A 15,010-nucleotide genomic window follows, 5' to 3' on the forward strand; every position below is an offset into this window, starting at 1 on the left:
TTGGTGGTTACGTCGATCCTGAGTAGACCCACAAAAATGTTTCAAGAATCTATGCCCCAAAAGAGACAGGCAGTCAGCCACCTAACCTTGAAACAGTCATTTTCAAATAGCGTTGGTCGTTTACAGGGGTCATAGGTGGTTTGAAAATTGAGCTCCAGTGTTGTTTTTGTTTTGACAATAATAATAACGAATAATAATAATACTTTTTAGTCTTAGTCATATTTTAGTCATCTTAAAATGTGTTTGTCTTCATCTTGTTTTTGTTGATGAAAACTCCTAATTTCGTGTAACTTTAGTGTAAAAATGTTTTCATCTATAAAATTTTTGAAAAATACTCCGAAAATAAAGGTTTCCAACTTTTTCGAATGAACATTGACAGACAAGCACATATTGTCGCGTCTACAAGGACAACGGCAACTTGGCGTAATACACACTCAGCAGGAAAACAGTACATTAATTTCAATGAATTATACCCACCTGGATTCCACGAACCGTATGTAAAAGAAAAAAGTTGTCTGAGAGTTTAAGAGGACGCTCGCCATTAGCATTAGCCTAATGTTAACGCGAATGCTATGCTAATGCTACGAGTAGGGCCGCAGCTATCGATTATTGTAGTAGTTGATTAATCTATCAACTAGTCAGTTCGAATAATCAAGTAATCGGATTAGGAACATTTAATGCGTTGCAATTTTAGGAGATGTAAAACAAAGGCTCGCTGAGGTTCCAATTTCAAAAGAGCAATAAATGTGAATACAAAATAAAATTGCCGAGTGTTTCGTCAAACTGCAGAATTGAACTTTCATTTCACAAGAGCAATAATTAAAGTACCTGATCGGAGTGCCACGAATGAACAATTGGCTAACTTGCATAGCAAAAGCCCGTTAGCTTAAATGCTATAAATTGCTAACTTTTTTTTTTTTTTTTTTACAATGCTCTAAACAAATACTTCAACAACAACAAAAAAACGGCTAAATGTACCTATAAACTAAATTACAAATGCATAAAAACATTAGCTCAAACAACTTACCTTAGGTTGGTCTTAACAGGGAGCAGCTGGATTCAGCCATGTTAAATAATGTCATATTCACTGTTGCCACTAGAGGTCATGTATCCACTCAAATCAGTATAATTGAATGCAAACACCTTCAAGCCAAACCATTACAACGTCACTGTTAACTCATTCACTCCCACCCATTTTCACCGGAGCAAGGCCCTTCGCTCCCAGCCGTTTTACTGGATTTTGACTAATTTTGCAAGGCCCACAGAAAATTCTGTTCTATTGCTATATAAACATGGAACCCACCAAAAGAAAGATTACGCTCTTCTTTCAGCAGGAAAAAAAAAGTTCATATCTTTTTCCATTCTTTAGAAATCGGCATTAGAAAATAGCTTAGTTTGAGCAATTTTCCAATTTCTGATGAAAAAACGGAGAAATTGAGCTTTTTGTGAAAGCATACATTTCAAACATAACTTTGACTTTAACGCAGCTATTTTTGCTTTAGTTACATCCCAAACATCTGAATTATGTTTTCCTTTTACAAAATAACAGAAACAAACAGACGAATAGAGCTTTCGATAGCAAAGTAACAATTTTTTACACATAACTAACTGAAAGATGACGCTATTGTGGCCGCGACAGCCGGTTAAACTTTTCCCTCATCGCCGCCTGTTTCAAAAAGATGATTTTTTTTTTAGTCTCTGCGGCCTCTGCTCGCGAGCAGCACGGACTGAACGGCATCTAGTGGTCTCGGTCGTTCTGCTCGGTCGTCCAGCGCCTGGCATCCCCGGCGCCTTCCGCCGGCGCACCGGCTTTGCGGATTGGCCGTTCATTGCCGTTGAATAGGGTTGCGGGTCTTACCAAATTCGCTACTGCCCTCCAGTGGCCAGTTTTATTGCTTTAAAATGAATTTTCAGCTTTGTGCTTTGGCGCTAAATTGAATCACAACCCAGAGATGTCTCTTTTGAAAAAAAAAAACGTAAAAGACGTATAAATATTTTTGGGGGACACTGAAACTATTAAAAATAGAACACATTTCTACGTTTTTGGGGGCAAATGAGTTAATTAAATACTCGAAACAGCAAAATTTGATTCGAAGTTTTTTTCTTCATCGAATTACTCGAGTTAATCGATTAATCATTGCAGCACTAGCTACGAGTTACATATAGTGTATGATGATCACTTAGTACAGACATTTAGCATATTCTCTCTGGCCAAGATAAGAAAACCAATCTTACCGTTTGTGAAAGCTGGACTGACTGGAAACAACACTGGTGAGTCAAGAACGGGGCACAGCATGTCACGAGTGACACAACCAGACACTACTCAGTGTTTCCCACAGGATTTTAGGAGACTGTGGTGGGAGGGTCTCTGACCATAGGATTTTTTGAAACTGTGGTGGTGGGCTGCATCGGAGTCGGACAGCCACACCATGTCATGCCACGGCGAATTTTTTTTTTTTTTCATTATTTTTTCCCCCCAAGAAGAACCATAACAACGATATATTTGAAATATTTCATTAGCTAGGCTAATGTTATAGCTCTCAGCTACGGTACATGTATGTAAAATGCGTTGCTGAGTACAGCTACGTTACCCTATGTAATAATGCGACTTTTTTTCTCGTAGCAATAGTACGACTTACATCTCGTAGTGACTCAGGGTTGGCAAACTGTTGAAAAGAGCCATATTTGCCCCCCCCCCCCCAAAAAAAAAAAAACTGATACAGTATGTCTGGAGCAGCAAAAAATTAAAAGCCTTGTACAAGCCTTATAATTATCAATACTAGCTATATTAGCCTACTATAAAAATGACTAAGTTGGCTAGAAATACATAATTAGCCTTCATGATTAAATGTTTATTTTCCCTGCAGTGGATCCTATAGCGCACCACGTGACTACTCTGTTGTACGATGACACCACAAGTTTAACTTCATTACAATATTAATGAATTGAAAGAATGTTTGTATCATGTTTGTCCTCCTAGAAATCCTATTAAAACAAAAAATATATTTCCCTCCCCCATCTTTTTCCATTTAAAAAAAAAAAAAAAGAAGCTCCGAAGCAGCACTAAAGAGCCGCATGCGGCCCAAGAGCCGCGGGTTTCAGACCGCCGTCGTAGCCCTCCTTTTTTCTTTTTATTTGACCCTCATAAGTACTACATTACCACAACAATAACAGTCCTTCTGTCAACTGACCCATTTACAGGACAGGGGGAATTCTAATGGCCGTGTAAAGAGTTTTTCTTGATTCGGTGAGAAGGTGAATAGTTTTTTCCCCGTTGTTCGTGAACTAAATTTCCACACAAACGAACATCGAGGTACCATTAACTTAGCAAGGAGAGGTAAGAGAGTCATTTTTCGAGTGTCCCAGAGCTCGCGAAATTGTGTGTGGGGGGGGGGGGGGGGCATTTATCCAACTTTCGTCAGCCATAATTGTCTGAAGTTGGCGCGTCGGTGTTGTGCCGAAAAATAGCCACTCCACGCGAAATGTCCCCCCGACGGGAGCGCCCACACGTCACTCGTACAAACAGCCTTTTCTTACCAATCGATGGACACTGAAACGACGTTCTTGTACCGTGAATATGTATCATTTTACTCTGCTTGAACTAATAAATACTTTACTGTGACCAACGCTCTGAAAATAGAGCAAGGCTTTATTTTGGGCCCCGCCTCTCCGCGCAAGTTCAATCAAAGTTTTCTTTCCGTCCACCGCTCACTTTCGCCGAAAAGTCCGATCGAAACTATTGTAATGCCCCGGATATGGGGAAGAAGGAGAGAAGTCTGTATTTGCTTAACCACTCGATTGTGGTAACAATAATAAAGAGAAACAATAACAAAATAACAGCGGGCTGCTACGACATGCGACCGCTATCTCTCGCTATCTCGCTCGTTCTCCCATTCTTCCTACTCGTTCCCCTTGCGTCTCTTAAATAAATAAATAAATAAATAAAATACTACTCTAAAATGCTGCTCTCGCTCGCGCGGGTAGTAGAGTGGAGTGGGCTACAGCTGTGTAATCGGCTGACTGACGCATCTGATTAGTATCTTTTTTTTTTTTTCGGGGGGGGGGGGGGGGCGCAAACGAGACTGTAGCGGGCCCAAACGAGACTGTGGCGGGCCGCCACAGTCTCGTCCATTAGTGGGAAACACTGCTACTACAATGCAGGCTAACTACACATAAAATGTCACACATTGTAAACATGTGACAGGAAATATTGCACATTTTTGTCCCGAAAACTGGCATTCGTCTCGTTTTAGCTCGTTATCATCTCATCATCGTCATGGAAAAAAAAAATTCTTGGACGAAAAATTTTCTTTATCGTCATCATTGAGGAAAACAACACTGTTCAGTTCCCAAAGTCATTTCATCATAGCTACGTGAAATTTGGTGAACGTGTCTATGATGGGTAGACGGAGTCTCAAGAAACTAGGTACTAAAACAAACAGGAAATCGGCCACGTTGCTTAGCAACATATTAAAAATTCACGGTAATTTCCAGTTGTCATTTGACTCTTCTGAAAATTCAGCCCCTAAGACCAGTTCAACATGAAATTTGGCAGGAATGTCTATCATGATTAGACCCATAAAAAAACTCACAGGAAGCCATGATGAGCAAGACACAGAAAGTCTCCTTTCCATTTTGATCATTTCTGCAGGTGTTTCCATTTTGCGGGAAAATTGAGCCCGTAAAACCAGGCTGCACTTATCATAAAACTTGGAAGGACTGTCTTTTATGAGTAATTCCACACAGGTCTCAAAAACCCATGACAAAAAAAAAAGACAAGAAGAAAGAAAGTCTACTGTTTCGGGCAAAAGCGAACAATTCGGGCGAAAGTCATTTCTGAGGGTTTTGAATATTTGAAGGAATTCACTCCCCAAAGCCAGATTTACTTGGTCACATGACCTTCAACAGGGATCTCTTTTATAGGTAGACCCACAAAAAAAGTCCCATTTGAGGATCACTTGTGGCCATTTCCTTTCTCCTTGGGATTCTTTCTTTCCCAGAAATTCCTCAGGCTTAAAATCTTCTCGAATGACCTCATTACTACTTATGCTTATTGTTTATTGCTCCATCTGTTACTTGGGTACATACACTTACTAACTCGCATTAATCCAATTTTTGATTTTACGTGTTTTCTGGAACCTTGAGTGAAGAATAAGCACTGACGTGTGTTTAACCTTATTGGACCGAGAACTTCCACAGTCCTTGAGTGGAGCAACCTTGATCATGTTTGTCATCTGAAATAACATAACGATGACGGAGTTTTCCTACGCGAACTTAAGACGTCTTGTATAACCCATCCACACAATTATATACAGTGCAGCCATACTTTCCCTGAGTATCAAGCCTCATTTAATCCTACCTGGCAAAGAGCCTTCGGAATGACCTTTTTGGAATAGAAAAAAGTCTTTTGTCCTGTTAAAACCTCATCCGTAGTCTTGGAGATCACAATAAAGGTGCCTCAAGGCATGCTGGGAAAGTTTCTAACCTTGATTCACCCCTGATATAGGCAGCTTTTCTCTGTCACAGATGTAGTTGCTGGAAGTCTGTTAAGCTTCATGCGAGTATTTCAGTTTTCCAAAAGCATACACTGCCGCCTTAGCTGGACGTTTTCGTTTTGTTTTTTTCTGACGTTCCGATGATTATCTCAAATCTTTGTTGTCTTAACTGGCTGTTCTTTCTCGTCCTCTTCTCCACGGCTTTATTTGTGATTATTTTTACTCGGCTGTTGTCTTTTCTCTCCCTCCCTGAGGGCTTGCAGCGCAATTTTCTTTCTCTGTGTTGTATCAGCAATTTCCATATCCGTCATATCATGTTCGCGTTCATTTGTTTGTGTTTTGTGCAGCTTCAATCCCTTTCTTGTGACTCTTAATGGTTTCTTCCTGTTAGATTTCATTGTACTTGTATGCTCACTTTTCCCACGTTCTGTATTAACCCTTTATAGAGCAAGTGACTATTTATATATTTATTGAACTCGGATGGAGTGAATTCAGTTGAGTTTAGTCCAGCAACGATTAATAGATTAACTCGAGTAATTCCATTAGAAAAAAGGTCAGAATCAAATTTTGCCGCTTCGAGGATTCGTTAAGTAGAGTGGCGTTGTAATGGTTTGTTATGAAAGTGTTTGCATTTAGTTTTATCAATTTTGGGTGGCAACAGTGAATACGACATAACTCGTGTAACATGGCTGGATCCAGCTGCTCCCTGTTAAGACCAAGATAAGGTTGTAAATTTTTGTTTGAGCTAATATCATTTTTTATTCGTAGTTTAGTTTAGAGCAGGGGTGTCCAAACTTTTTGCCAAGGGGGCCAGATTTGGTGTGGTAAAAATGTGTGGGGGGGCCAACCTTGGCTGACGTCCTTTACGCAGAACAATATATTTAAGCAAATTTTAGCAAGTCATTCTGTTTGTCACATTTGTTTAATTATATTTTTTAAATCAATAATTTCAACAATCTCGTAACTAGCGTTCTCTTCCGACTCTCGGGCTCTTGCGAAATACTGCTGCTGTGAAATTGAACTAGCTTCAAAAGTTGCTTCAATTTCTTGCTCCATATCTTCCCTGTAATCTTGTCATACATATTAGCGTGTCTTGTTTGGTAATATCGCCTCACATTGAATTCTTTAAAAACAGCGACTGTGTCTTTGCAAATGAGGCAGACACAGTTGTTGCATATTTTATTGAAGAAATAGTCCAATTTCCACCTATCATTGACGCGTCAGCCGTCGCAGTCAACTTTTCTTTTGTTGATTGTCGCCATTTTAGAAAATTGGAAGTCAAGGATCACACGGGGTAATGTTGCTTCGAGTGCTGCTGCCTTTTAGTGGGTAAATGAGGAGCAGCATTTAGTGTGTAGGCTACTTCATATGCTGGTAGCAGTACTGCTGACCAATTTATTAGGTCTGTGTGCGGGCCAGACAATATTGATCTTATGACAGAGGCTGGGGGCCGGATGAAATTTGACCACGGGCCGCATTTGGCCCCCGGGCCGCACTTTGGACATGTCTGGTTTAGGGGGATATGTAGCAGTTTTTGTGGGAATATGTGTTTGAAGGATTTGTTAAGAGCATGTAAAAAAAAAGTTAGCCTTTCATAGCATTTAAGCTAACGGACTTTTTCAATGTAAGTTAGCGAATTGTTCTTTTGTAGTACTTCGATCCTCATTTATTTATTTATTTTAGGGCTGTCAAACGATTAAAAATTTTCATCGAGTTAATCACAGCTTAAAAATAATCGTAATTAATCGCAATTCAAACCATTTCTAAAATATGCCATATTTATATGTAAATTATTGTTGGAATGGATAGATAAGACAGATGTATACATTCAAGATACTGTACATAAGTACTGTATTTGTTTATTATAACAATAAATCCACAAGATGGCATTAACTTTATAAACATTCTTTCTGTGAAAGAGATCCACGGATAGAAAGACTTCTTAATTCTTAAAAGATAAATGTGAAGTTATGGTCATTTTGATAGTTCGCATATTGTGACTAAATATTGCCATCTAGTGTATTTGTTGAGCTAAACAAAATATTTGAATAGAGTTTGACCAAAGTCTGAGTATTATTTTGCATAGCTATTTAGATTGGGAATGCCAGTTCTCTTTGCATTGAGCGCTTTTCATTTTGTGAACATTAATTTTTTTTTAAGGATAGGATTATTTTTGTTGTGCTTTCACTTAATGATACTGAAATGACTTAACTGTTCTTAACTGCCCAAATGCATGATGGGAAGTTGGGCAACCATGACTGTCAGTGGTGGCTGCAAATGGTATATCTTTTCTGCGTTGTGTACAATACAGGGTGTTAAGAAAAAGATAATCTCCTGTCATTCTTCCCCACATCGCATGCCACAATAGTTATATATATAATAGTTGTTGATGTGGAAGAGATTCAAAGCTCATACCAATAAATAGCGCAGCTCCAATGAATGCCTGTGGCCACTCCACTCGCTTGACTCTGCCTCGTAGCTCTCAATATACATAAAACGGTGCCATTGTAGTCTGTTCGCAGCAATGCGTGAGTGGGCCGTTCCGCGCATGCGTTAAATGCGTTAAATATTTTAACTTGATTAATTTAAAAAATTAATTACCGCCCGTTAACGCGATAATTTTGACAGCCCTAATTTATTTATTTATTTATTTTACCATTTGGGGCCTAGCCTAATTTATTTTTAAACGAAGTCGTTGCTCCTGTGAAATGACAGTATAGTTTGTGAAAACACTCAGTAACATTATTATTTTGTATTCGCATTTAGTGCTCTTTTGAAAGTGCAATCTTTGCAAGCTTTTGTTTTACATCTCCTAAACTGTATTCTGCATTGGATTAAATTTCCTACATGGAGGTCCTAATACGATTACTGTAACTTTCTGACTATAAGGCGCACCTGACTATAATTCGCCACCCACCAAATGTGACACGAAAACGGCATTTGTTCATAGATAAGCGGCACTGGAGGATAAAACGCAGCTGTCCTCACTGTATTACGTGATATTTACACCAAAGAAAACCGGTAACACTATATTTGACAGCGGCATCATAAGACTGTCATAAGATCAAATGAACCAGCATGAAGCTTTGAACCAATTGGTTGCAAAGCTTCAAGAAGCTTAATTTGGCCATCGCTGCTCCCTTGGGGGAGAGACAGTCAACCTCTGCTGCCACCTGCTGTCAACACTGTTGTCGTCCAACATGCCTCCTAACATGCATTGCAGCGTTACAGGTGTAAATTACAATTAAAATTCATGTTCTGTGCTAATTATTTCTTCGGTTACTGTTCCAGTTGTTTCATTAATTGCTAGTTATGGTATTTGGTAACACTTTATTCGACAGTAGCGCCATAAGACTGTCATAAGACCATTATAATTATGACATTACACTGCCATGAGTATTAATGAATGCTCATGACCGATGTCATTTTGTATCGTCTGGTAAATTATCTCACTTTTGAATGGAAGATCTGAGCCGAGTCACATAATTCATAATGTCGTTAATGCCAATGATAATGTCATGTCATAATTATGACGGTCTTATGGCTTATGACACCACTGTCAAAGAAAGTGTTATCTACTAACCCAAATAAATCAACAAATAAACAGCACTGGACTATAAGCCGCAGGATTCAAAACGAGGGGAAAAAAGTAGAGGCTTATAGTCCGAAAATTACGGTACTCGGTTATTCTAACTAATTTATAGATGAATCGATTACTTAACTAAGGTTGCAGCTATGGATTATTTGAGTTTACTGATGTTTTGACGCAGTTTGAGCATTTTCACATTTGTGTGCCAGGGTACATCCCCAGCTACCTGGAGAAGGATGAGCCGTGTGTGGTGTGTGGTGACAAGGCCACAGGCTACCACTACCGCTGCATTACATGTGAGGGCTGCAAGGTAAGCAACATACACTAACCACAACATTTACTCTACCTCAACATGCTAGAGGGCTTAAATTGTAAAGTATTTCAATAGCTCTAAGAGTGTTTAGGTCACTTTTAGGACGTTTTTCAGTACATATAGGCGGTTTTGATATATAGATGGATATTTTTTTGGGGGGGGGGGGGGTTGGGGGTCCATATTTTAGTTGATTAAAGAGCAGTGTTGGGAGTAATGCTGTTATTAATAACGCCGTTACGTAACGGCGTTATTTTTTCAGTAACGGGGTAATCTAACTAATTACTTTTTCCACCGTTACAACGCTGTTACCGTTACTGACGGTCAAAAGCGGTGCGTTACTTACTCTGAATAAATTGAAGTAACTACCAGCCGTGTCGAGTTGACTCTCTGCTCTGTTGATTTGTCATCCAAGACTTGGGGTGCGTTCAGGTTCGAGAATAGCGCACGTACTTCTGACTCCAAGCTGTTTGTCCCTGCTCATTCAATGAGACAATGCTTTCCAAGGTTTGGTAACGTTTCTGTGTTTGCTACACCTGATGCTAGCCTCGCTCCCATCTCCCACTTTCAGCCAGCAATAATTCTGCTTCCATCTTGAGGATGGCAGACGCTTTGTAGGTGACGTGAATTGTCGGGAAACGAGCCTACCTGAATGCACCCCCTCGAGAGATGCGCTGGAAGTGATTGTGACTGGCTGAGGGTTAGATTTATGTGTCGTGGTAAGCCAATCAGAGCCGGTGATTTCACAAGCAAACCGGAACAGCGCGTGCGGCAAACACACACACGCAAAACAGATGCACAGGGTCAGGATGGCAGAGCATTCGGAAGAAAAATTGTCCTTTAAGAGGTGGAGATCCTATAGATAGACACTATTTCAAGTTTGTCGAAATTAAAGGAAAGAACCTGCATTTAATGTGTAATTTATGTCCCGGGGCAAAGCTTTTGTCGACATCTGTGGTAAGCAATTCAAATCTGCTGAAGCACCTAACAAGTTAACTACCTGTCTGTTCTTCTCTATTCCACTGACTCGAATACTGCTCAGAAAATTTCAAATTCTTTGACATTCAACAAGTTCTTTTTAAAGTAACGGAAATAGTTACTTTTACTATAGAGTAATTCAGTTACTAACTCAGTTACTTTTTGGAAGAAGTAGTGAGTAATGTAACTAATTACTTTTTCAAAGTAACGTGCCCAACACTGTTAAAGAGTAAGTCCTTTTTAAGGGAATCTCGGATTTAAAGACTTATAGGAGCTAAAAAGCCTCAATTGTTCTCGTTTGCTAAAATATATTATTCGAAACACATAAAATATTGCCATTGATTAAAAACATCTATAATATTTAGTACATGTTTTGACCTATGGAGGGCGCCATGTTTATGAGCGTAATGGAGGTTCGGGGTGGTGACGTAGATTGTCACTGTCACTAGATAAACACTACCGGGTTACTCCAATTCCTTCTACACGGCGAGACTACACATGCGCACATCGGTTAAAAGTGGCGAGTACTTATTATTTGTAGTTTTATTGAGTCTTTTTTTACCTTTTCATTGCCTCAAAATACTTTTTGCATGTGTTTCCCTCTCATACTTTTATGCATTGGGTTTTCTTGTGGTAGCTTTAAAGCAGATTGTTGATCTGTTGACCGCAATAGTCAGGTAGCATATTTAAACCACCCTTAGTTGATATTAGTACATTTAAGTATTGTCTTAAGGCATCTTCAGTATGTCCTGTCTGTATGCATCTAAACAAAACAAGCTTAAACCGCATGGTAGTACTTTGGGTGTCAAATTCGCCTCTTGTACAACGTTTCTTCGGTGTATTACATTTTATCAGAAAACCGTTTTTTTCCCCCAACTCTCGTCTCGTCTCATCCTGTCTTTCCTGTTCATTTTGCGTTTGCTGCTCGTTTTGTGGAATATCAACAGTGCTCTCATGCTTATTTGTGTTCCTCGCGGATTCAAATTGAAAGGGTTGAACTGATGACATTTTTATGTCGCTAGAGTCATACTCTGGAAGCCCGGCAACGTAACCAGCAATGGTGACCTACTAGTTTAACTAGTTTTACAAATTTTTAAAAACGAAAACGTCAAGAGGGCTTTCAATATCAAATTATTTTAACTCAGAATAAGGGTAATCTTTTAAGAACTACAAGCCTTTCTATCCGTGGATCCCTTTAAGAAGTATTTGAGTACATTTAAGCATATTTAGATATTTTCTTAGTGAGCGTGATTTAGTCGATTAAAGAATATTTGAGTCACTTAGGAAGTATTTTTGCTGCTTTTCAGAGTATTTATAGTTTAGTAGGTTAAACAGTATTAAGATTTCCATTTGGGATTATTTCAATACATCTATGAGTATTTCAGCACTTAAAGGATTAATCAGATGATTTTTAGTCAATATTTTAGTAGATTAAAGAGGATTTAACTCACTTTTAAGAAGTATTTCAGTTCATTTAGGCATATTTAAATTATTTTTTTGTGAACATTTTGGAAGGAAGGAAGTGTATTTTATGTTTTTTATGTAATTTCTCTTGAGTAATTTAGTAGTTTCAAGATGACTTTTAAATGAATATTTCCCATTTTAGAGTATTTTTCACTTTTGAAAAGTATTTCAGCTCATCTAGGAGTATTTAGATTACTTCGGTATTCTATTAGATCAAAGACTGTTTAAAATACTTAAAGTGCATACGACAGGAGAAAAAAGTCTTAAATAGCATTATTATGTGATTTAGTATCGTATTTTGAGACGATTCGACTATACTGTATACAACAATTAAGCAAAGTGCAGATGACGAGAAATTAGTCTTTTAATCTGCCGGTTAGCCACGCCTACCATTATAGGGCTCTAGCGTCCCCAACAGGTTGATGACGTCAGCGGGAGAATGGTCTCATCTGTTTTACCATTCAGCCCATTGAGGGGGGATTATTCAGAAAGAGGAGAATGCGACGAAGAGAGCCGCAAAATGTCATTGTTTCAGTCTCTCTACTCCAACATTTATACGGGATATTATTTTTATCTAAGTATTTTTTTCCCCAATAGCTAAATAAATGGCATGGTCATGACAAATAACAGTCTTGTGATAAATAGAATATGAAATAAAAATGCATTTATTCAGTACGACATGGCAAAATTACTCCATAATGGTCAAAACTGTCGACTTCACCTGTACTGTCGCACCTCCCGAACGATATTTTATGCCATCTAAGTCAGGCTTATGTCATTTCCCTTCCCCGGCTTCGGAAAATGTAAACAAACTAAGAGACTTGACAGCTAGCCGACATGCTAACCGGAACCGAGTGATGTTTCAAAGTCTTCGAAGTGGAAAATCACACATAACTAGCCCGGATCATTTCACATGATGGCTGGGTTGTCGATCGGCGAAGACAATCATGACAATATGTGTATGAGGAGAGCTTTTTACATGCCTATCCATGATCAAACGTAAGTAGTCCTTTATTTAAAGAAAGTTTGTAGTGTTTACTTTGTAATCGCTGTATTCACGGCTATTCTTAACACAAAGTTGCAATTTCTGACCGGTTTGAAAATTTGACAGAACACCGGGCACATGAAGAGGGCAATAAGCCAAGTATAGTGCTCTCCCGGCGGGGGGATGTGCGACAAGCCGCTGATCGTCGGCCGAGGGGACAAGGAGCATGTCAGCCACAAAATGCAAGCCACCTACGTATTAAAATGATCCCAGTATTTGACATAATACAAAACCCGATGTTTACTCACTAGTCCCATGGTCCCACAGTAGTAGGGCTTGTTTTGGCCAATATCCACCGGTGAATGGGAACCTTTTGAAACCCCAAAAAGGCTCACATGCCTCTCCCTTGTATTGCAAGATTTTTCTGCAGCCGTTTGGCTGGCGTTATGCGAAAAATAAACAAATTAATCCGCAAAATCAGCTGATTTCTTAGTCCTTCTCATACAACAGTACGGCTGTATAGTGCAGAGGACTCCTTATACCGTACACGTCACAGCGCCCTCTTTCTCAACTCGAGACTGGAGCCGGAAGTCACTCATTTTCATGGCGCGGGATTCCAAAATTGAATATTTAAAACGATCGCTTCCACACACATCCAAGCGGTCCATTTCATTCAGGAGCATTAAACACCGCGTGAAATATGAAATAAACATGCTTTTTGGTGTCATACGCACTTTAAAGGGGTTATTTCAGTACATCTAGGTGTATTTTGATTATTTGTAAGAATAATTTTTAAGCATATGTCAATAAATCTTGGGGTATTTCCATTTTAGAGTATTTTTCACTTTTAAGAAGTATTTTAGCACACTTAGGAGTATTTAGATTACTTCAATTGGGTTTTCAGTTGGTCAAAGAGTGTTTAAAATACTTAGATGGGTTATTTCAGTACATTTACCTGTAGTTTTATATTGATTATTTTTACTAGTAGAGAGTATTTATCCTTTAAGAGTTATTAGAATTCATTTAGGAGATTTTAGATTATTTTTAGAGGGCATAGGGCATATCTATCACCGTCAGCCAAAGATTAAAGAATCTGAGTAATTTAAGAAGTGTCTAAGTCACTACGTTGTCGTGCCACCGCAGGGTTTTTTCCGCAGAACCATCCAGAAGAACCTGCACCCCGCCTACTCGTGCAAGTACGAAGGCTGCTGCATCATCGACAAGATCACGCGCAACCAGTGTCAGCTATGTCGCTTCAAGAAGTGCATCGCCGTTGGCATGGCTATGGACTGTCAGTCCCGTCACACTGTTGTAAATTTTTGCGACGCGCAAAGACAAAAACGGCCTCTTCTTCCGCAGTGGTTCTGGACGACTCCAAGCGGGTGGCCAAGCGGCGCCTGATCGAGGAGAACCGCGAGCGCCGCAAGAAGGAGGAAATGGTCAAGACGCTTCAGAACCGGCCGGAGCCCACCGGGTCGGAGTGGGAGCTGATCCACATGGTGACCGAGGCCCACCGGCACACCAACGCTCAGGGCTCTCAGTGGAAGCAGAAGCGCAAATTCCTGGTGAGAAACAAACTCTCGGTTTTCCAGTCGCAGTCTGGGCCGGATTTCTTCACGCTAATCCTTCCGGGCTGCTAATTCCTCTCCTGTTTTCCTCCTTTCGCTTTAATCTCTCCCTACTCTTCCTTTTCCCTTCCCGTCTGTTTTTCCTCGGCAAATCCTCCCTTGGCCGCGCAAGAGAGTTTGTCGATTCTCTTGCTGGTTAACTCTGGGTTCGCGGCACTTTTCCGGCATTCAATTCTACTGGGTTATGCCTAAAGTTGCGACGTTGTCCTGTGTACGCTGGGGGCTGGGTTGCAGTTATTGTGGAAGGTGGTTGCTAGGCAACTAGAAGGATGTGCATGGGTGTGGTGGGAAAGAGGCCACATGGGGATTACTTCATCAAATGTTTTTTTTTTTCTTCATAATTAGGGTTGCAAAATTACTGTGAATTTTCAAAGTTTGAGTATTTTTAGAATAAATTGAGAACATGAATACTTTTTTCCCCATGTCTGTTTATGACAAAACATTTTTTGTGCTCATGCTTGATTGAGATTCAGTAGCCTCAATCCCTTGTGAATTCCCATTATCTGTTTGCTGTTGTCCAAACCTTGAAATTAGTTTCATTTAGAAGTCCTTCTTCTCCCC

At 39.6% G+C, this 15,010-nt stretch overlaps 1 protein-coding gene across 6 annotated transcripts in view; it reads left to right on the forward strand.

The window, feature by feature from the left end:
• Positions 1–15,010, forward strand: part of LOC130909201 (thyroid hormone receptor alpha-B) — a 277,864-nt gene that overhangs the window by 235,160 nt on the left and 27,694 nt on the right. For all 6 annotated transcript variants that reach the window (XM_057825377.1, XM_057825380.1, XM_057825382.1 and 3 more), the window contains 3 exons: positions 9,294–9,394; positions 13,965–14,112; positions 14,181–14,386. In XM_057825377.1, the coding sequence (XP_057681360.1) occupies positions 9,294–9,394; positions 13,965–14,112; positions 14,181–14,386 (455 nt within the window). The remainder of the gene's footprint in view (positions 1–9,293; positions 9,395–13,964; positions 14,113–14,180; positions 14,387–15,010) is intronic.

This window comes from Corythoichthys intestinalis, chromosome 21, assembly GCF_030265065.1.
Source record: "Corythoichthys intestinalis isolate RoL2023-P3 chromosome 21, ASM3026506v1, whole genome shotgun sequence".
Lineage (NCBI taxonomy): Eukaryota > Metazoa > Chordata > Actinopteri > Syngnathiformes > Syngnathidae > Corythoichthys > Corythoichthys intestinalis.